Here is a 25,281-nt window from a genome sequence, read left to right on the forward strand (position 1 = left end):
GGAAGAGCCGCCTCCACCCGACCGACTTCCTGAGGGCCGTGCTGGCCGCCGGGCCCGGTACGCGGGGGCGGGCGGCTTCCCCCCACGGCGGGGGAAGGCGGCGCGGCGTGGGGCGGGCGGCGGTTTAACGGCCGTGGCGGGTTAACGGCGGTGGGGGCCTGGCGGAGCCGGGGCGTGCCCTGCCGCTGCCTGCTCGGCTCCCCGCCCCGCTGAGGACGTGGCCGCGGGGCCACCTGAGCCGGCAGCCGGGCGGGGGTTCGCTGAGGGGGAAAGAGCCGCGTCCCCGTCGCCCGCCTCGGTGTTGCAGCGGGGGAGCCGGCCCGGCCCCGGAGCGGGGCTGCGTGAGGAGCCGGCGCCTCAGCCCGCCTCAGGTGAGCCCTGCCCGCCGGCGGCACCGCGGCCTGTGCGCCGGGCCGCTCGGCCCAGCCCGGGTCTCTGCCGCCGGAGCTGGGTTACCGGGGCCGGAGCCTGTCTGTCGGGCTGTCGGCGCCTCAGCGGGCGTGACGGCGCTGGGATCGGCGCGGGGTCCGGAGGAGTCCCGCTTCCTCCCGAACGGCAGCCGGCCGGGGCTCTCGGGTGACGGGCGTCCGCTTCTGCTGGCTGCGGAGGGCCCCGGGTGGGTTTGGGTTTGTACCGCGTTCCTTCCGTTTGGAAAGGGGGCATAAAAGAGCGTGTTGGGCTTGGTTTTTCTTTTTTTTTTTTTTTTTTTTTAAAAAAAACCCACCACACCAACATCTCTTTTGTTTTGCATTTTAGAATGTTAATTCTGGTCTTTACTGCCAGCTCTGGTGGACGGCAAGGTGGTATGAAGGTAGTTTATTTTGACCTTAAGGTGCCTTATTCTGACCTTAAGTGAAGGGTTAAGGGAGAACGGGGGAAGCTTAACAAAAGCTTATTCAAAATATCGGTTAGCTGAAGGTAAATAGTGCTAAACAAGCAGACTAGGCAGCCTACCACCCTAAAAGCAGTTCTGTTCTTTTCTTACAGGCTTACACTTTGCAGCCTTGAGTTCTGCGGTTTATCCTGCCTCCTAGCCTTTGCTCCCTCTCCAGTACAAATTTAATGTGGTATTCTCAGAATAATTAGAAGATTAATTTGTAAGGATAAGGATAAACCCCTAGTTGCAGACTCTTCTAGCCGAGGGAGAATGCCAGTTTTGAATATAAAAATGACAGGGTGAAGAAAGAAAAAAACCCAAAATCTTTCATAGTCAGCTCTACGCTGTAAATAAGTAAAAAGTGTCGTCCTGTGCCGAAAGGTTGCCTTCTAGAAAGGTAGCTGAGATTGAAAAGCTCTGAGGAACAGACAATTTCAGTAGTAAATGCTATAAAAAAAAAAAAAAGGGTGACTTTAAGGTCAAAACTGGGTCTTAACTTTAAAAAAACTCAGTATCTTGGACAAATAAGATCTGTATTTGCATATGTTGACACGAATCAAGTAGTAAATCTCATGCTTCAGGCTGTGAACTGATTACTTGAGGAAGGAACTTTTCCCGCAGCGTTGCACAACTGGCAGCGTTTTGCTTTCATCTGGAGAGCTCTGTTATCTGTTGTTGCCTGGTGGGAGGGGAGGGAGAGGCGGGGAGGGGGAGCAAGGTCTTGTGTTTGACCAACAGACTGCATGGTTCATGGGCTTGTAAGGACCATGGTGCTGGGAAATTGGGTTGCTTTCTCTTCATGCAGCTTCTGAGGGGGGGGACAGCCCCGAGCAGTTTTACTGCTGTCTGAAAGGAAGTAGCACCGTGTGATAATGGTGTGGGTGCTGAGTTTTCATTTATTGATGTTGAGAAATGGGCTGGGACTTTAGATGGATGTAGTTTCAAGACTACTTGTGAAGATGCCTCTTCCAAGTTTAGCCTTGCCTTTCTACAGCTTCTGCTGTAGGTGCTTTTTTTTTTTTCCCTTGCGTGAACCCAAGCAGCCTAGAAGCATGTCCCTAATAGAAGGTGCTGCCAGACCTGGGCAGGCTGTTCTAGCTGGAGGAATGGGAGCATGGCTCAGCTGCACCTGGGCTGTGTAGATACAGGACAGTCTCAGATCCTGTATAGACTTGCTGCATTTGTCCTGGATGAGAATGGAGGTGTTCAAGTGTGGTGTAGGATAAACACTACTCCAGTGTCTCAGAGGTGTAATAGCTGAGTCCCTATTACTCAGAGGATCTCCATGCCATTCTCTGTTTTGGAGGTCAGATGTAGCCTCGGTTTCCATGATGATTAATACATCCAGTAGCAGCTAGCATCTGTTTGTCAGTCAGGCATGCATCATCATAGAACAGGAAAGGAAGACTTCTTACAGTGGAAGTTGTCTTGATGAAACCTTTAAAAGTTATTAGAAGGAAGAGCAGAAGCCTCTGTGAAATACAGACTTTTCAGCAGCAGAAATGTGGATAATAGGGAGTCTGGGCAATGACTTCTCATTTCTCCAAGTGAGGTTATGAAGCTGAACCTGAGAAGTCTTCTGTCAGATTTACAAATCATTACAAAAAGCACCTGTGGATATGAAAGAACACAAAGGCATTATGTTCTGTCTTATTTCAGCTCTGGTTCTTTGAGGGAACAGGGGTGGTGCATTATTTTACCTCTCCTCAGCATTCAGAACGTGTGGTGGTTGAATGTTCTGAAAATGCAGTTCTCACCAACTACTTTGTCGAGCTGTCTTAAGCCAGCTAGTGTGAACAGAATCAAGTTCTACCTTCAGCAGTGATATCAGTGTACAGCATATCTTTCTCTGCACTGCTCTCTCTGTTGCACAGACACAAGTGTTTGTGTAGCTGCTTCGTGGACTGTGGCAGGGAAATCTGGCTGAAAAGATCTCTGATGAGAAAACAAAACGGAGGCATGGAGAGAGATTCATCACCTTGCTGCCCAGCGGGGTCATTTCCCGGACTCCATTTGCAGAAATGTCCCCTCAGCCACACCAGCACAGCTGAGGGAGTGGAGTAGTGTGGCTCGAGCCAGCACTAGAAACTGTGTGGCTGTCGTAACCTTTCCTCAGTACTGATAATATCTGATATCTAGAAGTTTAGGCAGATGTCACCCATGACCTATAGGTAGGGACAGGAAAGTATGACTTGCCACCTGCTGTACTAATGAGTTAGTGACAGATGGAGCTGCAATGAAGGGCTTGGGAATGAATAAGCAGGGAGTCTAGCTCTTGGATTTCAGCACTGTCCTCACAGTTACTTTCTTTTTTCCAGCTGTGCAAGTCTACTCTTGGGTATATTCTTTCAACAACATCCTAAAGAGGCAGTTAGATCCAAAACCATTCCCCACCAAGTAACCAAATGCTGCTTTCTTGACTTATTCACTAGTCTATAGCCAACTGGGTAGCAGTGGAAAGTTAGTTTATTTATGACCACTCTGTAGTGCACCGTATATGTAAAAGGTGCAGAATGGTCTTTAAGGTGGGAACACTGGAAGTTGGTAGATCCTGGGGGAACTCCTTTGGTGATGGGCACTGAAGAGGCATCTGCTAGAAGGGGACGAAAAAGAAGTGGGTTGGAGGATAACCGTGGGCTTGCTGGGTTAATGGGAGTAAAAAGACGTTTCTGGGCATAGAAGGTGTCAAGGAATGTACAGGTGATGAGATGGGCAGCGATGTGAAACAAATTGGGAAGGAATGGCATACGGTAGTTCCTGCTGAATTCCAGCTGTTTGAGGAACACAGCTGGTTTTTATACGTGTGTTTTAATTCAAGTATGTTTTCTTTTTTTCTCCCTTTCCTCTCTCTTCTGTTTAAGTGAGAAGAAAAATGACCTAAGCACCATCCAGCCTTTGTGGCCAAGGCCAGGAGCAGGGGTAGGGCTGCCAGGAGGATGGCTTTGCCTGGAAGCTTACGGAGGCAGCCTGCAAGCAGAGGCCTTGTGTCCCATTGCACCCACCATCATATTGTTGTGTTCCTGCTGACCTTCTTCAGGTAGGTCAAGTGTATCTCTGTATAGAGAAGTGTTCATCTCGCTGAATGTGAGGAGGTGAGGGCATGTCCAAAGAAGGAGAATGAAGGCAGGAAAATAGTCTAAACCTTTGGCTGTGAGCCTTGAAAACAAACTTAAATGCTAGTAGTACCAACCGATCTGGGAGTCATGCAGTAGTGGAGCTAAGTGTGCTATGCCCATGGGGAATCCAGCCACAAACAGGGTTTGCACCAAAGGTGAGGCTGACTGTGCCAAGCCAGCAGCAGTCTGTTGCAGAAGGGTGAATGTGGGTGGGTGTGGGAAGGAACTAGCTGAAATGAGGAAGGAAGCAAATCCTGATGCTCAGAACTCTAATGCTAATGCCTAATGGAACATGCTGTCGTTGCTTCCGGGGTCCTCTTCTCTCCTGAAAGTGCTGTTTGCAGAGGGTGGACAGGCCTCTAGAACAGAGAGGTCACTGCTTCAGATCTGAAGGTCTCCTAGATCGGTTTGTTGAAAACTTGTCCATTACACCAGCTGACAACAGCTGGAATACCACACTGCCTCTCCTTACAAACTTTGCCTCGCTGATATCCTTTGATCTTCACAGCAATACTGCTACTGATACCTAATCTGTCTCTGGAAGAACACTTGTAATGGTGGTTAACCAGATGAGTGTGTATTCTCTTTTCTCTTAATTGTTTTTTTCTTTTTCTGAGGTACCTAATTGTTGTTGCACAGTCACCTCCTCTTTTGAAAATAAAAGAGGAGGTCCTTTATAGTCAAGATGCTATTTCACAAGTCCCCACTAAAATCAGCATGTCTACCCATAATTTGGGGGTTCCTGCTGCTGACTACTATCTCCAAAACTACCAGTCCTCTGCTATGCTGCCTGCTTAGACAGCATTTATCTGTTTTTTGAGTCCCACCCTTTCCCACTTGACCTCCAGGGAAGATTTGGCCAACCTGTGCTTGTGTGTTTTCTGGCAGTTATTCCCTGCTCCATGCTTCCAGAAAAACATTCAGTAATGTCAAAGTCAGCATTTCCAGCCAATGGACTCCCTCCTGCCTAAACAGCACGGCCCCTGAGCTCCGGCCATATGAGGTAAGGACGCAAGGGATAGGCAAGTGCAAAGAAAGATGGGTAACTTCAAGTATTCTCAGAATGTGAGTGGGAACTTCAGGTGTGTGGATTGTAGTTTTCTGGATCATCAGGTGATGGTGAAATCTTTCCTAGCGGTCCCCAGAGAGAAACTTCTCAAGAAGTTACAGTGTTCCAATAGAAGTGGGAACCCCGGGAGAGTGTCTGTAGTAGCCAGCAGCATGGAGGTGGGGAAGGTGGGGGAAAGAATGACTCTACCTCTGAGCGTTGGAGGCAATAAATGAGAGTGGTTAACGGGCATACAGTGATCTCTGTAGAACCCTGGCTGTGGCTTTCTCTGTGGCAGTGCTGCTGCTGCCACCCTACTAAAAGGATAGCCAAAGTAGGAAAGAAGGAAGCTATCTGAAAGTGCTAGCTGCTTATCCTAAATTGATACTGCAGAATGACATTTTACCTTGCATCTGAAAGGTCTGATTTCCAAAAATCCTGAACATCCAGTACCCCTTCTCTGTAAAATCTTAGCTTCTGTGAAAACAGTGGGAGTTTTGGCAGTGTTTGCTTGCAGAAAAAGAAGTTGTATACTGCTGGCATCTCACAAATGGGAATGCGCGAACTACCTCCTGACTCCTACTCAGAGTCCTTTTAGGAACATGCTTGTTTTTAGCAGTGTCTTGTCCCAATGCTTTTGAGAAGTGCAAGAAAGTTACGTTAACATCTTGGTTGCAGGCCATGAGATCTATCAGAGCAGGGAGTTCCAAGTCAGTTGCTTGGGTGTTGTCTGCATTAGAAATTATTGGTTATTTGAACATTTGACTGAGGGATGATAAATGCTGACTTTTTGTGATAAGTGAAAACAGTGAATTGGGCCTGTAATGTGTTCAGGATTTCATAGTGCGGCAAAAAGGAGCGAGCATCTCGGGGACGCTAAAATGATCTACAGGGTGTTTATATTTAGTTCCTTAACTGACATTCAAACAACTAGTATATTTCGGAAGCTGTTTTGATTTTTTATTTTATTTTTTTTTTTACATAGATGATTTAGTGTTTGCTGGATATTGAGGTATAGGTGTCTAATCAAGAAAAATGGTCAAAATGGTCCTTTTGGTATCAATTGAGATTACGTCAGTTAACAGTAAAGTGCGCTTTGAGAAAGTGATAGAACAGATGAAGGACATGAACAGAGAAGTTTTGAACTTTGGTATATCTTTTTAACTACAGTTGTTCTTTATTTTTATACTTAAAAATATTTTTTTAAAGTATAACAAAATTTTCTGCAATTGTTTTGTGAGTAGGACCAAGTATGATTTTATTAGAAGGACAACTTAGATCTATACTTTTCAGCCTTTAAAGATTTGTGGGTTCTGCGGAAGTTGTTTAATGAATTTAAGCCTAATGACAAAAGATTTGATTCTCTTATCTTTGTAAGACTCTTAATAGCTTGTGGACCTCCAGGGATCTCTGGTTGAAAGTTGAAAGCTACTGGTGTAAGTAGGTATTGGTGGCCTCAAGTGGCAAAAAGTGTTTTTCAAGGGATTTATTAATTTTCTTGGCCACAGGAGACTTAAGCAGAAGCTGTTTCAATAGGCCTTACCAATGTTACATCTTTTAAACTGTGTGGATGTGTAATTAGCGTTGTCTGTACAGGATGTTCTCCTGGAGAGGTAGAATCAAACTAAAACTGATATTTGAGTTAGGCGCATCCATAGGTCAGGTTTGGATCGGGTTGGTTTGTTTGTTAATGGGGGCATGGCAGGGAGGGAAGAAAACTTTGTCCTGATTAACTTTATTCGTTCTTAAGTCATCCTCAAAGCTTGCTATTTTCAGCTGATGTCATTAATCTTAGTTTGGGGACAATTGAGTCTTTTTCCCGGTTTTTGATCGTATTGAAAGTAAAATGAGACTTGGGGTAAGCACAAAAAATAACAACATTAGTGACAGGAGTTCATTGTAAATAGTTTCCAGCCAGTCTATTTCTTCTTGTTCCTTCTGTGTTCTTTCTTTTCTGTTTGTGGTCTGTCGTTTCTTACTATGGTTGCTGCCACAAATACTTTAAGGGAATTATTCATTTAGTGAAGACAGCAAGATAAGTACAGAAGAGATGCTGCACATAAAACAGAATATGCCTTTATTGTATTATTCATTAAGATGCTAATCAGTGTTTCTGTGTAAGCAGCTGTCTAAGAGTTGCATGCTTGTTAGAAGTAGGGTTTGTTTTGCTAGTCATTTGTCTTGGTCCAGGTGGAATGAGCATTTCTTTCTTCTGGTTTGCTGGCTTCCCCTTTAGAAGTGAAATAAAGTGGCAGTGGACATTTTCTGCAGTAGATAATGCCAGAATTGTTCTTGATTTGATAATTAAAGTGTTCAAGGAATGGGAGCTTGATGGGGTCAGATGCTGTTCTGCTTTGGAGGTGGGGTTTCCATCGCGAAAGAGTAGAATGAGCTGTGCCTTTCCCTGTTTACCTGTTAAAATTTTTTCTCTGTAGCTCTGGAACAGCAGCCACTTATTTCCAAATGCAGAAGAAGCAACTCTCTTCTTGGGGACATTGGACACTATCTTTTTGTTTTCCTATGCCATGGTGAGTAAAAGTAACCCAAAGCTGCTAAGCTTTGGTTGAATCTTATTGAGGTGATCACACCCACATTTGGAGGGGATGAACAGGATCTTCTTCTTGGACTTGCCTAGCACTAATGCAGTTAAAAAGCTCAGTTCAGGAGCAGATTTTAAATTTCTATTTTTAAATTTTTAAATTTCTATTAGTTCTGTCCATGCCTGTCACCCATATGAAGATGCTTGTTAACAAATGCAAGAGAAATACTATCACTTCAGAATTTCTCACACCACTGTCGCCAGTCAGTGGGAGGGCTAGTTCTGTCTCTCCAGGGGTTCTCAGCTGAATTTTTTAAAAATAAGAAATGTAATGAACAACTATGAGCAGGGTTTCTTTAGTGGCAGAAGTAGCGGTTAGAATCAAAGTGTAGGTTGGTATGATAACAATGTTTGGATCAGCTTGACCCTTCTACATTGTTTTAATTCTTGTAGATAACAGATGCAAATCTTGTGGCTTTATTTAATGCTGTGTTTTGTTCTTAGGGTCTCTTTGTCAGTGGCATAGTTGGCGATCGCCTGAATTTACGCTGGGTTTTGTCTTTTGGCATGTGTTCCTCTGCTCTGGTGGTAAGTCAGAACATATAGGTGTGTTTTAGAGATCTCTCTTAGGGTTTCTTAATAGGGTTGTACTTTAGGGCAGAAGAGGCTCTGTTTCTGTGTGAATCTGCTCATGAGCTGTAGCTGTACCTCAGTAGTCTCAAAGTCTGCATGTAAAACTCTGTCCTGGATGTACTTACTGCATTGTCTAAAGCATAGAGCTATGCTAGATGACTCACCTCTTCCTGAAATATCTATTTATGGATACTGTGTCAGAAGGAAATTCCTAAGTTTGAGGCACTGTCTAGAGACTTACGAACGGCTTTTGTACAAGATTGGTGTATTTGGACTTCTTGAGACTGTTTTGTATTATAACTGTTCTCCTAGCCCACATTCGTTGTCATCAAGGCTTTTGCTTCCAAATGCAGTCTTTGCTCTCTTCTGTAAAGGACATGCTAACAATACTAAGCATTCATTTACTTATTTTATAATTGCTGGGAGGGCATGTGTCGAAAAAGAATGTCCGCTTAAAACAAAAGGGTTCTTCAGGTTCAAGCCACTGCAGATAAGTGTGAATCGGTTTTATCTCATTGTGGTTTTCTGGTTATTAAAGTAGTGGTAAAATGTGTGGAGTGCTTTTGATTTACCCAGCGGCTACAAACCCCACTATGGCCTATTGCGTTCTGCAAACATATGACCACAAACATGCATCAAGGATAGTGTGCCACAAAGTGTGTTTATTTTGGCTAGTTTGGATTGGGGCTATTAGTAATTTGAGACCTGGCTGTTGTATTGCTGTTAAATTTTGCTCAGATAAATGACTGCTGAGGGCTTTGTGTTTGCATAGACCCTTGTGAATTCAGATGTCAGTACAATAGCAGATCAAGAAGCTACTGTATTTTTAGTGTTGTTACTGCAAGTATTTGTCTCTTTCTTCTCCTCTGCTGTTATAACTGTGCTGTTTACAAAGACAAAAGTCTTTCGGAGGGGAAGTGCCGTGACAGCACATTTGTCTCCGGAGTTGTTTGGGCTCTGGAGTCAGTGCTGTGGTGTCTCAGCAGAGGGTGCTGTTAGCTCTGAGCTGGTCCTTAAACAATGCCAGGCTTGCATCTGGCCTGGCCCCTGCGGGGGACCTGCTCCCTGAAATGTTGTTTCTTCTTTAGGATCCCACTCCTGCCTGGCTTTCATCAGTAGCCTCAGGGTTTCTTCACTGCTTTGTTGGTTTTTTTTGTTGTTGTTGGTTTTTTTTATTTCCCTCCTCTTTAGGTATTCTTCTTTGGCACACTCACAGAATGGTTGCATTTCTACAACAAGTGGTTCTACTGCTGTCTCTGGGTTGTGAATGGCTTGCTGCAGTCCACTGGTTGGCCCTGCGTGGTTGCTGTCATGGGCAATTGGTTTGGAAAAGCTGGGTAAGTTTTCTTCAGTGACTCACTTACCTGACCTGCTGAGGAGCAGCTTGAGCTGAAAGTCTCAAACCAAAAAGGCTAACTGTTAGGTCAGAATTAAAGTTAATGTTATGTGGGGTGAAATATGCCCTACTTGTTACTATTATATGTTGGGGTTTTGGGTTTGGGTTTTTTTTACCCTTCCCTCTGGAGCCACAGAACAGCTTGGTGTGAGCACAATTGTGTGTGTTAAAGGCACAGGTTTAAACTTCAAAAGTCCCATAGCGCAGAGTGGCTGATTTTGAATTTTCATGCCACTGGAAAACCTGTTTCTGTCTACTTACCACTGAAGAGACCTAATGGAAACTGACTCATTTTAGGTTCAACTCTGTTACTTTGGGGTATTGCAGATGGACTCTAGCCATAGCTTGTAACCCTGTTGTTGCCAGCTCTCCTCTGCTGTAACACAGGTGTTTCAGGATAGAGGTTCCTCGCTTACCTATTTGGTACCTGCAAGTTATTCTGTGTTTTGTTTTAAGTGACCTTTGAGTCTCTTTGAAGTGGACTGGGAGAATGCTGTAACTTTATTCATAAGTTAAAGTTCACTCGAATGTTATCTTTGTCTTGCTCCTAACGTCACCTCTCCCCGCATTACCTTTTTCAAATTTTCTTCCCCTTCTGCAGGAGAGGTTTTGTGTTTGGACTCTGGAGTGCCTGTGCATCTGTGGGAAATATCCTTGGGGCGTTCCTTGCCTCCTGTGTTCTCAAGTATGGCTATGAGGTAGGTATTGCTGTCTGGCTTCTAGCTAGGACTGCGTGTCTGATTGGGTTGTGAGAGACCAGTTTCTTATCCTGTCTCTGAGAGATAACAGGCTCAGAGTGTCCAGTTTCATCTTCCTGAATTCTGTGGTAGCAAGCAGTAGGCAGAATAGAAAGAGTATTCCTTTACTGACCCTTCCAAGTTGGGAGAAATGAGCCCGAGACTTTTCTGTAAATGGGACTGGTGTTATTGAAGAGCCCTAGTGTCGTAGTATACCCTCTTCTGATTTGTGTGGCTTAAAGTGCTCTTCAGAGTCATCCATCACAGGTTCTCACTTAACTGAAATCACTTCTGCTGAATAGTGGTGAGGTTCTGACAGGCATGGAGGCATAGCTTCTCTAACTGGGAGGAGGCCAGGCGTGTGCTATGTTGCTGTAATGCGGCAGGCCAGCAATTGAATACAGGGAATGTAAGTGAACCAGCACATCTTGCAGTGTGTGACCTATGAGGACAGGCTAACAGAGCTGAGCTTGTCACTCTGGAGATGAAGAGGCTTAGGGTACCAAATAGCAGCCTTCCAAAGCCTGTGAGAAGATTGCTGAAAAATCGGAGTGAGACCCTTTCCTGGGTTGCATGGTGAGAGAGCTAAAAAGCAGTGAGTATAAGGTGAAGCAGGGACAGTTCCAACTGGATGTTTGGAAAACTATTTCACTATGAAGTTAGTTAAGCACTGGAACAAGGGGCCAGAGCCTGGATGATCTGTCTTTGGAGGATTTCGAGACCTGATTGAACAAAGCCCTGAGCAACCTGGTCTGAACTTGGTGTTTGACCCTTCTTTGAGCAGTCCCTTCCAATATAGCTGGATCTGTAGTTGCGTTGGGTGAGGTCCTTCCTCACTGCTGTCACCTCAGTACACTAAAACAGATGTTTCAGTGTGGTCTTTCAGCCTCGATAGAACCGAGTCTGTTCAGGAGATGCAGAGATCACTTGTTTCCAAGTTTTATGAATGTAGTCTGGGTTGTTGTAGCTGTGTTTACTCTCTGACAAGGTTGGAATGTAAAGAAACCCTCATTAGTCAGGGAAGCCTCTGTAACTGGAAGTGTTTTATTAAAAAAATTTGTATTCATTTATCTTCAGTATGCTTTCTTGGTGACTGCCTCGGTACAGTTTGCTGGAGGAGTCATTGTCTTCTTTGGGCTCCTGACATCACCAAAGGAAGTGGGTAAGTAGAAGAGAGCTGTAGCATTTCAGTCCCTTCATGGAAAGCAGATCTGCAGCTTTCCATGTAGTACTAAAAGTACTGCTCGTTCTGACAGCACTTATCCTCAGGGATCTTATAAAATGGTGTTGCACTTTAGTGTCTTTCATGGAGCAAATGCTTTACTCGCCAAAATCACACTAAATGCCATCGTGCATAATGTGTATAGGGTCTGGATATTTTAAAACGTGAAATAAAACAACCTGGCTCTAACATCTCCATTAAGATGTGCCTAATTATCAGGTTTTATTCACCTGGAAAATCAGTATTTTTTAAAGAAAGAGTAGGCAAACTGATAACTGGCTATTGTAGGAGAAAACCATGGCAAGCCTTAACTGCAGTGGGAAGGGAAAATACTTTTCATCTGCAGATGTCCCACAGACAGTTAAATAGGTCTCAGGTTGGATATGGTCCTTCTGTGAGAAGATGGTAGGCAAGCCAAAGTGTAACAGGAAAACAAACTTCTGGGCTTTGACAGGGCCACAGAGGAGGTTTCCCAGGTGCCTGCAAAGGCTGTAAAGTTGGTAGCACTAAAGCTACCATAAAGAGTGCTCATAAGAGCACGCAGCGGCCCAGAAAGCGCAGTGCAGTTCCTAGGGTTTCTGTTCCAGTGGAGGTGTTAACAGGCAGCAGTTGAGTAGTTGCTGGTACGCTCAGCCTCCATGCTCAAGCTACCCAGGAGCCAGGTCCAAGGATCTCAACCACTAAATAAGTGGGAAAATGCACTAATTTGTTGTGCCTTCCAACTAATGGCCAGACACTCAGAACAGACAAAGCTGATGCCAGGATCAGACAGAGTACTTCCAAGAGCGCCAGAAGACAAAGGGTAGAAACTGGCGATGCTGCAGAACACCATCTAGGAGAGTTTCTAAGCCAAAGGAGGGTGGAGGTATGGGAGAGCAAGGGAGTTGCTAGAAGGGAGAATTGCTTAAAAGAAGCAAGCATAGCTTTAGAGTGGGGAGAGGGTGGACGGGCTCTGGTCAGTTTTTCTTGTTGTTACATATCCATTTTAAAACTTAGGCCTGCCTGAGCTTGGAGCAGATGAAGACGACAGTGTGGAGGAAGATGCCAACAGACCTTTAATGAGCAATGATGATGTAGAAGATGATGACCGGAATTACTCTATTCAAGCAACTGACACTGACAACCAGCCAAAGGCCATTGGCTTTTTCCAGGCTTGTTGCCTTCCAGGTGTAGTACTGGTGAGGACACAGATTCTTGAGTGAGATCTGACTTACGTTGTTAAACATAAAGCTGACTTTTAGTGTTGTCAGCATTTGTTGACATCATTGTTAATATGTTGACCGTGTGTTGTAGTTGTTGACATCTGACTTCTTATGCTGTTAAAACCTTGGGGCTGGGACTGTCATCCTTGTGCTCATGGATTATAATACTGTCTGGGTATGTGGTTGCATGTTGCTTTTCCCATTGGGCTCGTTCTTCATTTAGTGCATGTAATGAGCCAACTAAGGGCAGAGATTCTGCCCTTTTTGCTGCTGAATTTAGGAGGCCAGGAACAAAGGTGGCTGTAGGATGCTCTCTTGGTAAGGTAGCTACATTGCCCTGAGGAATAGGATTCTCACTGCTAGCTGAGCATCACACAGAACTCTGTGGCACTGAGATTGGAGTTTGGTTTTTTTTAATTGCTTTAAAGCAGAAAGCTGGCCTCAAAAGCCTGAATCAGCATGATGTAATGCAGTGAAGTAGGCAGGGTTTTTATAAACAACTGGAAACAAGGCCTGGTGATGCAGTTTCCACATATCCTCATCCTGTGCCTTGTGTGAGAACCTATATTTCTGCATCAGCAGTATTGCCCAATTCATGGATTTGGTTCAGCTGAAAAATTAACCTGCCATTAAAAAACAATGTTAACTTTCTGTGTCAGTGGGCTGTGTGCCCCCTGAATACTAGAACTAGTACAAGAAAAGGGGGCAGGGTGGCTGGTTCAGTAATACAGTGTGAACTCTCTGGATTTGATCATGAAACAAAATTACTGAATGGACAGTATTGTCAGGTACCCTTAATGACTAAAGTGGTTGGTAGTAGTGATTAAGGCAACACAAAATCTAGAAGGGTTGGGTGGGTTGTCAGTGTTAAGGGTGCTGGACAGCCACAGTTCTCTTTTTAAAGACCCTGGTTGAGGGATGGCAAAAGAAAGCATACCCATCTTGAGTTCTTTCCTAATATGGCTAAATGCCATATAAACTGTAGCTCGGTTTTGGTGGTCCTAAGAATGGGCTGATGTCCAAAGAGCCTTTAGGCAAAATTTCCTAGTGGTGGAGGCTTCCTCAGTTGATGTGTGACTTTTTTTCGTTGGCCAGAACATAAGGAAGTACTATACAACTGATGTTGCTGTTTCTTCTGAGGACGTTCTGTGTATTAACCCAGCAACATGAACACATCTGAGTCCGAGTTTTATCTGGTGTCAGATCAGTGCCCAGCCAAACCAGGACACTATGTCAGATCAGTGAGAGACCAAATACTGAGAGAACCTCCAAAGCCTTGTCAAGATTCTACAAAGACTTTATTTGACATATTTTTTCTGTAGTTCCTCTCTTCTCCTGCTGAGTGATATGGTGGAAGAGTTTTAGTACAGACAGCTTTCCCCTGAGCCCTCTGTATTCCTGGGTTCCCTTTGATGTTCAGCATTAAGCTTTCATAATGCTGCCTTCTTACGTGAAATGCAGAAGCATTTCCCTCTGAAAGCTTTAGCTGGATACAGAGCTTTGTGGGAAGAAGCAGAAATGCTGTTTGCATTTCTCAAGTGCTAACTGCTTGCTGGCCCTCTCTTTGTGTCCCAGTACTCTTTGGCCTATGCCTGCTTGAAATTGGTGAATTACTCATTCTTCTTCTGGCTGCCCTTCTACCTCAGCAATAACTTTGGATGGAAAGAAGCAGAAGCTGACCAGCTCTCGATCTGGTATGATGTGGGAGGAATAATAGGTGAGTGAGCAAGTGAATGACATCTTCCTGCAGTTGTCCTGCTAGTGTTTGAAAATGAAAGACAGCAATTGCAGCTGAGAGCAGTCATGTTCGGTGGGATCTAGTTGTTTACTGAATATATGAAAAGTCTAGTTGCGTAGGTAGCTGCTTGGCTGTGTTTTATTCTAAAACACAGAGTATGTGAACCCCCTAAAGAGTTTACATAGAATTTAAAGGGGACTGTTGTGTTCTTGGACATTACCCTCAGTGCGCATTTTCTTTACTCGCTAGGACTTCTTGAAAAGTGCCATGTACAAAATGGTGTCCCTGCTCCTTGCTGCTTCCTTTTTGACAGGTATACTTGGGGGAGAGTTTAGATCTGGACTTACTGGGTGCTGTTCTGTCCCTTCTGCCCTGTATTTTTAAGAACAGACTCAGCACAGATCTCAGCAGAGCAGGCACAACTGTGTTATGTTCAGAAATAAAGTGTAATTGCACTTGTTTCTGCTGGCTGCAAAATCTGACCCTGTTCCTCCAGAATAAAGAACATATTGTATATGTGTTTAGACTTCCACTCTCCTGTGCTCAGTTTCTTGCTTTATTACCTTGTCCAGTTAGCTTTCCTAGAATAGACATCCTTGTTTTGGTGTGTTCAGGGTCAGTTTTTTTGCCTCTGTGGCCTTTTCTATGTTAGGCCTTCTCAACATTCTAGTTTTTACCAGCAGACCAGTTCTTACAGAGGTAGCAATGATACATAAGGTGGTTTTTATCAGCTATTGACATTTGTGGCAATTAGTTGCACCTACCCTAAGTAGGTGAGACAGCAGGGAGTGTGAGGACCTTGTGTGCTAATGCTTTCCCTGTGGAAAAGAACTGCCTTTTCCTGCACTTAAAGAAGCCAGCCACAATGTTGAACTTGTTTACGTCCAGAGTTGTGGTGATCCTAGAGCTGTGATGGTTCTACAGGGGAAGGAAAGGGAAAGCAGGAGCATTGGCTAGTGGTGTGCCAGGAAAAAAAATAATGTAATAAATTCCTGGGAAAGCAGTATGAGTAATTTTTCCTGCTCTGAGCCACTTAAGTTTACTCTTGTCTCTGTGTCTGGGGCAGTAAGGGCAGGATTTTAGAGAGAATGTGTATTGATGAGAAGGCAAGAGGCCACTGCACTCAGTGAAACGAGTTTTGTTCAAGGTGTTAGCATCCTGAGCCTGACAATGATTTATTGTTTTGCAGGTGGGACTATCCAGGGCTTGATTTCTGATGTGCTACAGAAGAGAGCCCCAGTGCTAGCAACTAGCCTGCTCTTTGCTGTAGGCTCTCTTTTTGGATACAGCCGTGAGTATGCTTTTGCTGCACAGTGGTAAGAGATCTGTTTGGCACTTATTAGAGAGAACCAGAGCACAGCCTTTTCTAATTATGTTTTCTGGTCTTGAAACTGCTTCTGGATCAGGATTGTGCCTTTTGGTCTATTTTGCCTGAAGTGTGGCACTGCACAGAAAGAAATCTGTTCTCTGGTTAATGAGGTGGAAAAGAATTAGCTGAGTGGTTGGATTTCCTTGTACTGGTGAGTTACAGTACTGATCCTTCTCCAGTGTCAGTGAGATTTTTGGCATTGTCATTGTATCAACACCACAACTGGCAGAGCAGGAAATCTCAGGTGCATCCCTCCCTAGCAAGAGGAAAGAGAATGTGGGGACAGATCTGTGCTGGAGTATATATACACTACAAAGAGGCAGAAGCTCTTAGACTTTACCACTTATGCTTCTCTAAGTGGTGAAATTGAAGAGTTTCTGCCTGTTTTATAATAAATGCAGTTCTCGGTGACTGGTTATTGAAAGGAATCTGTCAGGAAAACTCAGTAGAAGGAGACAGGCAGATCTCATTTCTATGAAACGTCTGTGAAGCTCTTCTAAGGGTAATGGTTTTCTGTCTTCAGACATGGTGTCCTGTGGTACCAGAGTGCTTTAACTCACTGGGATGTCATTTCACTTCTCTGTCTTCCTCCAAAATGGAGTGGTGATACAGACTGGCTCTTATAGAGCACTTTGAGATCTGTGGACAGAAAATGCTGCCTGAACTGGACACGAACAGTAAAGTGTGCCTTTCAGAAGCACGCTGGCTTACTCGGATGGTCTCAAAATAAGTCAATAAGGTATAATCATTAAATAGCAAGGATTGGGTTTGTTGGAGTTTGGTGGAGTTCTGGAGGCTCTTGTGTGAGCTCACACTTTCAGAAGTGCATTGGAAGCAAATATAAAATTATTGCTGATGAAGTTTGACGTTTGTTCTAGACAGCAGAGCAGCCAGAGGTCCAAATGTCTTGTGCTTAGCTCTGTCCAGCCAGATATAGAAGGCTCAGACAGGCAATACAAAGTTACTGCACTGTGATAATTAAATTCCATCAGCCAAACCAGGGAACCTTTTCATGTTCGTGTGTTGCACATAAGAGTAGTAATGGCCTAAGAGTATGTGAAGAGGGCTGCAACTTGCCTTACACATGGTAACTTGACCATGCGTGAGCCCCAAGTTGAAGCAGTGAGTAAGGAATTCAGGTGTTCCCTGGAAGTGAGGTATCAGTGAAAACGGTGTCTGAAAAGCACTGAAAAACTGTAGTGGAAAACCAGCTGTATGTACACAGTATGATGCTGTTACTGGAAGGGCAAGCAGAACCTGTAGATACCCAAGCGTGGCATTGTAAGGTGGACTGAGGGTATGGAGTTTTGCGTTTTTTAGTTTGTGGTGCAGCATTGTTTAGGCAGTTGCTGGCTTACTACCTCTGGATCTAATCTCTGTATTTTAAAAAAGATTTTGGAAAATTCAGAATGAGTGGAAGGGTGATTCAAGTGTTGAATACTTTATGGTGGGAGAGATTGAGTTGAGTTAACTTCCCCAGGGAGACAGAGGGAGGATTCTCTTACTATTCAAATGGACTCTCAAGGAGGGTAAATGCAAGCTCTGTGTCATCAAAAGAGGCATAACAAGGGCTGGAAGCCAGAGCCAGGCAAATCTGGTATCAAAATAGGGCACAAAATTTTAATGGTAAAGGTGACTTTTCTACTGTAAATTGCTGTCAGGAAACTTCTGGGTCTTTAGTTTCTAAATGCCTTTGCAGTAAGATTAATCTCTGTAGGCGTCTGTAGTCAAACAGAAGTTACTGTTGTCACTATGTAGCTAATTGAACAGGCAGTTCAAAGTGGATGTTTGCATGCTTCTTCTTTCTGATCCTTTCTCAAGTTCATTTATTTACACTTATCTGGTCTGTCTCTTGCAGGTTCTCCAAACAGTAAACCTATCAATGCCGTGATCATGGCAATTACAGGTATCTTATCAAATGCCACTGTTATGCTAGTAGACATATATATACACCTTGCAAAAAAATCAGTAACACCAGCCTCAGGTGGTGGTAATGCATTTGTATGTGCTGCCATCTGTGCTGGTTTTGCAGAAAGAGTAAAAGCTGGGGCCCAAGTTCTGTTACTTTTGGAATACAGCTGTAGGAAAACTGCCTTACAGAGCGAGATATAGAATAATGGCTTGGAACTACAGGGGTCTGCCTTGGCTCAGTATGATGAGGACAGATTTATGCCAAAACACCTAGCAGCAATCTGGTATCTGAGGAGGTGTATATATGGCAAAGTCATGAGCTGCAGCTCAGATTCAAGGGTGTTTATCAGAACCCCAACTGCCCTATGTGCTTTGAGAGGTCACAAGCTTTGTGTGCTACCAGACGTACTGTGCTGTGTTATGGAATTAAGATTAGCCTGCATGAATAGAGCCTTTCTTTTCAAACACTCCTACTACAGAACTCTGTCCTGTCGCATTTTTTTCCTCCCTTCCATCTCTTTCACCAATCCCTGGGGACTGAGGCAGTAGCATGGGGGTATACTACTCCACAGTAGAAATGTTTCTAAATCTGCTTCATGTTGAGGGTTTGTATATGCATGCTGCTCAAAAGTAGCTTTCTCTATGCAGTTTGGTGTGTCCTGACTCTTCTTGTAGAGTGTGCCACAGCTAATTGCCTCGTTTTTGCTGTTGGACGAAAATGTGCTTGTTGGCAATTTCTGTGTGCGTAACTCCAGGTATGCTGTGACTGTATGCTTCAGCTGTGAGGGTACACTTCTACCTCCAATTAGTCTGTGATCATTGTCCTTAGCCTTAATCCTTTTCCTGAGCTTTGCATGGTAGAAAAATCTGTGTTTTGAAGATGTTCTGTTGAGAGTCTATCCTCATGCTTGTTTTGCATCAAGGCTGTTTTCTTGGCACTTATAGGATTTTTCATCGGAGGCCCTTCTAACATGATCAGTTCTGCAATTTCTGCTGACCTGGGGCGCCAGGATCTGGTGAAAGGCAGCAGCGAGGCTCTGGCAACAGTCACGGGAATTGTGGATGGAACTGGCAGTGTTGGTGCAGCAGTGGGACAGGTGAGGCTACCAAAGGAAAATAGAGGTCTGGGGAAGAAGGCAAAGACTGTTGTGGTTAGAGATGTTAGCTCATTCCTCAATCCAAAGTTGCATGGAGAGAGAGGGAGAGAAAGAGAGGGTTGGGTTTCAGGTTTTTTTTTAAATTTATTTATTTATTTAGGAAACAATCAAGGGAACGTGTGTTTTTAAGCATCCTGTGGAAGCAATTTGATTAAGAACTAAACTAAGTATTCATAGTGCTAATGTTATGGCACTTTCATAGCTCAAATGAATTTTAGAGACTTTCATATCCTGAATTCCAAAAAGCAAGTAAAGGTCAGCTTCACAAAGAGTGAAAAGAAAATATTTTGAAGTTTGTTTGGGATTTTTTTGTTCAAAGGTAATAGCAAAACCTTTGCTTACAGAAAAGTTTACCTGTATAGCTGAGTAAAATTAGAATACCTGTTATGAATGTTACAGTGTTTATAAAGTAATTTAAAATTTGCTCTTATTTGTGGTTCCCCTTTTTATCTATGGATGTCTTTTACACCTTGTAAATCCAGCACCACTTGCTTCCATAGTCCTTACAGTATGTTGCCAGAAGTCTGAAGACTAGACTGTTGCAGAAAAGGAAGCTGACAGTGTGCCCACTGGGGATGTTCTTTCTTCTCAAATACAAGCGTTAACTATGTGGAAGAACACAGTGGTGCTTTGGGGAGGGGAGGATTTAGTAGAAAGATTGGAGCTAGTTCTGTTCCAAGCATCCTGATACCAAGGATGCAGGCAAGGCCTAGAAGTTTCTTTTCTGGAAAGGGATTTGGGGTTGTACTTGGCATTGATAGCCTGATAAATAAAATCGTTCAGTCTCTATTTTGTGGAAAAGATGCCGCTTAGCTCCATTAAACATGGAAAATTATGAGTGCTTTGCGGACATCTTCAAGTCCACTGTTACACTCAATGTTCTTCTTGCGTCGTCTCCAGTGTTTCTGTCTTCCCCCACACATACCATTCAAACTTACGTCATCATAAAAACTGGGTCTTTAGTTCTGAAAAATTCCACCTGCCTCCAATTCTAACATTGCATTTATTTCAACAGGGACAACCATGATGTCATTCTGGGGGTGTGTGAATAACAGCAAATGCACAATGAACATGTTAGAAATTCAAATCAGAATATTCAGATATACTGAGTAGTGAAGAAGGGAGGCCCTTGTACAGCATCTGAATATAAATCTGCTAATAGGGAATACATTTTCTTTTGTAGCCTGTGTAGTCTTTTGAACTAGGATGCAGTTCAGAACAGACTGCAGTCTCAAGTGTCTTGCCTACGATGAAGGGTTAAGTAGTTAGTGGTTGCACAGCTCTTGAAAATGCGTCCTGTGTAATTTATAAGCCATTCTAGAGCTTTTAGTTCTTCTGAGAGTACTTACATCCACTTATGTCCCAGTATTCTGTGCAAAAACCTTGTGTTCAGCCGAGTCAATTTGTCACCCTTTGAAACTGTAGTTCAGTTCTGTCTTTATGCTGCTATGAGTTACTGTAAACCTTCAGGATGGTATCTCCGCTTTGCTGAGACTGTGGGTTTTACACAGAAAGACTGCTGTCCTGAGTCATCTCTTCTGACAGGAAAAGATCAGCTGGAAGGTTTTGTATGAAGCTCTGTATGGAGTGTTAACAGCCCACAAATTCTAGAAAATGAAAGAGTAGTGCCTGAAAGTCATGCTTATCTTCCCAGTGTGAATAATTTTTTCCCCCTTTCTTTTTAGTATCTAGTGTCTTTGATCCAGGAGAATCTGGGATGGATGTGGGTTTTCTATTTCTTTATTCTAATGGTAAGAAATCTCCTTTTTAAAAATTCTTTGTCAAAGTTCTATTTGCAATAGAAAGTTTTTGTGAGAACCTGAAAAATGACTTAGACATGCAATCTGTTTCTGCAGCAGCTGCAAACTCTGATGCCATTCTTAAAATGGTCTATGGTATGCCTTTGCCTCAGGGCGTCTAAATCAATTAGGTTAATGTTGGATCCTTCAAAGTCATGTTGGCCAACAGGAACTGAGATTGTGGCAGAGGCACAAAAATACTTGCCTTAAAATACCTGTATGCATTTCCTAAAGCTCACAACACCTGACTGACTTCCAAGGCAGGACTTTTTCCTCCTTCATGTCCGTGATACGTAGTTCCTAATATTTAAGTTAAGCTGCTTTTTTGTTAGCCCTTGAAGATTAGCGGAAGGAGTGATAAGGACCTTGAAACTAAAATGAAAATGCCTTGCCCTGGTACACTGCTGGTGGAGAAGACCATTCAGGCCCTGGTCTCCTCAGCGTTGCCACAGTGGCGAATGCTGTACAATTCACCTGTTCTTCCCTGTTGCAAGTACCAGGAATTGTCTTTGCATCTGTGCTGACAAGGGAAAAGGCCACTTTGGTAAGCAGCAGAGGTGGCCAAGAGGAAGGCCCCTGAGGAGGTGAAGAGTTCATCTTTATGAAGAGAAGATCATGACAGCTGAAGGTGTATGAGCTTTCCTGCAAGCTCAGTCCTTCCATCTGCTGTGCCACTTTATCATTGCTTCTCTTAGCCTGTATCTTTCTGGGGAGGCCTTGAGTGCACTTCGGAGCTTAGGATGGCTGCAGCTATGGTTGCTCAGTGCTAATTGTCCTGGATGTGCTTCTTTTCACAGACAAGTTCAACAATCCTGTTCATTTCACCATTAATAGTGAGGGAGATCAAATTGCTTCTGCACGAGCGGCGCCTGCGAATGCTGGCTGAGTGACTTCTGCTTGCCTCTGGAGGGACTGTTGTATGGACCTGACAGCTGGGACACCAATCAAAACTCTGGGAGAATTGTTTCTTACATCCTCCAGGTTTGGACTAATTCAAAATAGCTTGATTGATCTGCCTTTGGCAAACTCAATAGTGAAGTACCAAATACCCGTCCTGAGACCACCCGCATCACGGAACTGCTGACCTAAGCTAGACAATCCACAAGACTGGCAGATTGTCCCAGCCTACCAGACTCTTCCATGTCAGCAGTCACACTAGGGTCTTCTGTTGGGTGGTCTCACTGCTATACCTGTTCTTATTTATTTCTGGATGTCCTGACCAAAGGTCAACTGTTTAAAACTGACAGTGGAGAGGCTGTCTTGCAATGAATTTTGATGCTCTGTTGTGCCGGTGAAATCATACAGTGCATTTCATGGGTAGTCTAAATTTACGATCACTTTAGCTTTTAGAAAGGGCAAAAATAATTATTTGGAATTTGCGCTGTCCAATTGTTTAAACAATGCTGTTGCTAAATCTCTGCACAGACGGACCTCTGCTATCTCTAGCTATTAACTGTCACATATTCCAGTAGATTCACATGGAGAAGTTACCTCCATATTTGTTTTTAGCATTTTTTAATAATAATAATAATATTACTAATCTCTGGGAAATGAGATTTCAGTTTTTAACTGTTTAAGCAGACAAATAGTGTGCAATACTTTACTGTGATCTCTGAGAATAAGCCTTAATAGATCCTTTCTGTCTAAAGGATCCTTGAATGGCTTTGGGGATCAGTAATGGGACACAAATACTTTCACTACTGCTTTGTTATTTGAACTCTGATCAACACTGACCAAAATGGGACTGTCAGGTGACCCTCTGAAGGAAGCTGGTGTCACTGATTTCATACTCATTGGGCAATTGCTTGTCTCCAGCAAAGGAGAACCAGAATGGGATTAAAGGCATTTAAGGGACCTGGCTGCTCTCGGACATGGGCTTCCAGAGAGGGACTGAAGTGTACTCGTGAAATAGCATCAATGAGCAAGTGCTGCTGTCTTCCCCCGTGCTCCTCTGCCTATGGCTTCGGAGGGAACCTCAAGCTCCAGGGTTTTAAAGCTTGAGTTCTATCTTGAAAAGAAAGGTAGATGCAAGTCAGCACTAAAAACATGTGACTGCACTTAGTATGGTGGTATTTGAATGTTTTGCAGTACTGCGGTAAGCAGGGCGACCGACTGACACCGCTAACATTTGTGGGTGATGTTAATGGATCATTGAGTAACTTCTCAACAAACTGTTTTCTGCTTATGCTTTGGGATGTTTCATTGTAATAGGTATGTTAACCAGCAGAACTTCTGATCAAACACTCAGTCTAACTAAGCAGTGATGCCCGGATGGGGGTGGGGGGCAGCAAAATTCTTGGAGCTGAAAATTTGAAACTTTTTAAATGGGAAAAGTTGCCTTTTTAAAATGTACAGTGATTTTATTTTTTTTAAATTTATGAATGTCAATTTTTAGTCATGTGTTGATTGTAATGAGTGGAACATTATTAGTGCCTTACGGTTTTACTGTATTGAACGGTTGCTTGGTGATTGCTGCTTCTGCAGTGACGGCTCTGTGCACAGCTTTGCTTACTGTGAAACTCAGTTGCTCCATTTTATACTTTTTTTTGAGTCTCTCTCTTTCTTGGTGGAAGTGATTCTTGCATTTTTTGCTAACCCTTGAAAAATTTCAGTGCTTGGGAAAACGATGCCGTTAAGCTGATGAGGGACCTGAATCCTGTTCTTGTCTCTTCTCATTCCCATTCCAATTTTTGCCTGTATAATTAGAGCAGGAGATTGAGAATCTATCATCCTGTTCTCAGAATTATGCCCTGGGGTTAGTGTTCACATCCCAAGCTACTCATTAGCCCCTGTACAAATAGAATCAAAACTCCCTGAAATTTAGTTCTAAAATTGATGGTGGCACGGTTTGCCCCAGCCACGGTGTCTGAGAATCTGTGGTTTCAAATTCCAACCTGGATGAGCTTTTTGGCCAGCCGTCTGGGCACTAGATAAGCTTCTGATGAAAGGTAGGGTGGGAGAGGGATGCTGCTGGGGTCGGGGGGAGGAGAGGCAGGCCCCTGTAACAAATGGTTTCCTGTGAACAGTTCTGTCCCCTCTTGAGAAGTGTCAGATGTGTTGTGAGCACTGCAAGCGCAAGCTGCCCAGCAGCTCGCATGTAAGTGTGCGGCAGTGCTTTGAGGCCACCCTCAATTAGCTAGGCATGCGTATGACTTCAGGATTGTTTTGTTGTTGTTGTCCTGGGTTTTTGGTTCTGTGTATTTCCTCAGGGTGCTCAGATGGAGAAAGGTTTTCAATCTGATCATGTCCAAAACTGATCTCACATGAATAAACTTACTTTGACTTGATCTGGGCTACTTCTGTGTGCTTTATTCCGCTCTTCTCAATGTGGTTCTGCTGAGCTTGCTTCTCTTCCTCCTCATTATAGGCCTAGCTCTAACAGCTGCTTTTCAGTCAACTGCTGTGAAGACCAGAGCCTTCACTAACACTAAAACCAAACCCTCATCCCAACCTATATGGGGGTCATGTCCCACATGCTGCGGTTTGGCACTCCTCCTGATCAGTAGTCTCATGAGAAGCTTTGTAAGAGTCCCCTAACAGAGATGCCCATAAATGTGTAATTAATGGTCTTAAATAAAGAAGCCAGAACATATACTTGGTTTTATTTATTTATTTGTTGATCTGCGTGAAGTCAGGTGTTCTTCCCTTGAAATGAAACATGCCATGTGGCTGCTGGCCCTGCTGTGCCTTCTCTCCTGTGGCTTGTTCTTTAAACACGAATCCACACCTATGCTTAGCTGCATTTAAATGGACACAGTGGGAAACTTTGCGATTGTGTTTGTGTTTTATAGTTTACCATAAATTCAGAGTTGAGCACAATACTGGATTGCTGGAGAAACCCCATGCCTGCGCGTTCTAATCCCTCAACTCCAAGTAGTTTGGTGGTGCTATGATGCTATTCCTCAAGAAAAGTAACACTTCATATTTTTACCACTTTCCTGTCACTTTTTTATTTTTTCTTACTCATGAGGAACTTTCCATCCTACTCTGGAAGTACTCTAAGGAGTAGAGCTTTGCTCGAGTATCTATTTGAACATGCTGATAGTAGCAGTCCCCATTACCACCGCTGTGAGTGCGATCTCCGAGCAGAAGTGCTTAACTTCCAAGTGCAAAGGAAGCGCATTAGGAACTGATCTCTGAGCGTTTGGTTGTAGCCCAGGATGTGACAGACTCTGACCAAACTGGTTATGAAAGAAAAGGCGTGTTTCAGCCCCGTGATGCTTTCCAGTATCGGGGAGGTCCTTGCAATAGGTTCACTACAAGCAATGCTGTAGGTGCTGGTTTTCTCAGAGGTGTGGTACTGAAGTCTGCCTGGCAGCAGTATCACAGTGCTCTCCAAAGGGGGAAGAATCGGGCTTCTGCTTGGAGCGCTGGGCAGCCTTAGGGAGCACGTGAGCTTCTTGTCCTCCCCAAACCCAGAAGAGCAGCTTTCGCTTCTGCAGGAAAGTGGGAGGAGAAGCAGCAGCATGTTTTAAGCGTTATTGTTTTCTCCTGGAGATAAAAGGAGACAGTATCTATTTCAAGACAGTCCCACAGA

At 43.9% G+C, this 25,281-nt stretch overlaps 1 protein-coding gene across 4 annotated transcripts; it reads left to right on the forward strand.

Moving 5' to 3' along the window:
- Positions 1-6: 6 nt before the first annotated feature.
- On the forward strand, positions 7-24,031 carry SLC37A3 (solute carrier family 37 member 3). 4 transcript variants are annotated; one of them, XM_049821747.1, is made up of 16 exons: positions 18-57; positions 757-811; positions 3,739-3,914; positions 4,882-4,996; positions 7,477-7,569; positions 8,085-8,168; positions 9,405-9,550; positions 10,211-10,307; positions 11,424-11,508; positions 12,565-12,746; positions 14,346-14,487; positions 15,698-15,799; positions 17,736-17,783; positions 18,734-18,885; positions 20,631-20,696; positions 21,542-24,031. In XM_049821747.1, the coding sequence occupies exons 3-16, from the start codon at positions 3,814-3,816 to the stop codon at positions 21,632-21,634; spliced, it is 1,506 nt and encodes a 501-aa protein (XP_049677704.1). In that variant the 5' UTR covers positions 18-57; positions 757-811; positions 3,739-3,813; the 3' UTR covers positions 21,635-24,031. The 4 variants fall into 4 exon arrangements, with proteins under 4 accessions (XP_049677707.1, XP_049677704.1, XP_049677705.1 ...); XM_049821748.1 differs by lacking the exon at positions 18-57 and adding an exon at positions 179-371; XM_049821750.1 differs by lacking the exon at positions 757-811 and having other exon boundaries at positions 7-57.
- The last annotated feature ends 1,250 nt before the right edge of the window (positions 24,032-25,281 follow it).

The sequence above is a fragment of the Accipiter gentilis genome, chromosome 18 (genome assembly GCF_929443795.1).
Source record: "Accipiter gentilis chromosome 18, bAccGen1.1, whole genome shotgun sequence".
Taxonomy (NCBI): domain Eukaryota; kingdom Metazoa; phylum Chordata; class Aves; order Accipitriformes; family Accipitridae; genus Astur; species Astur gentilis.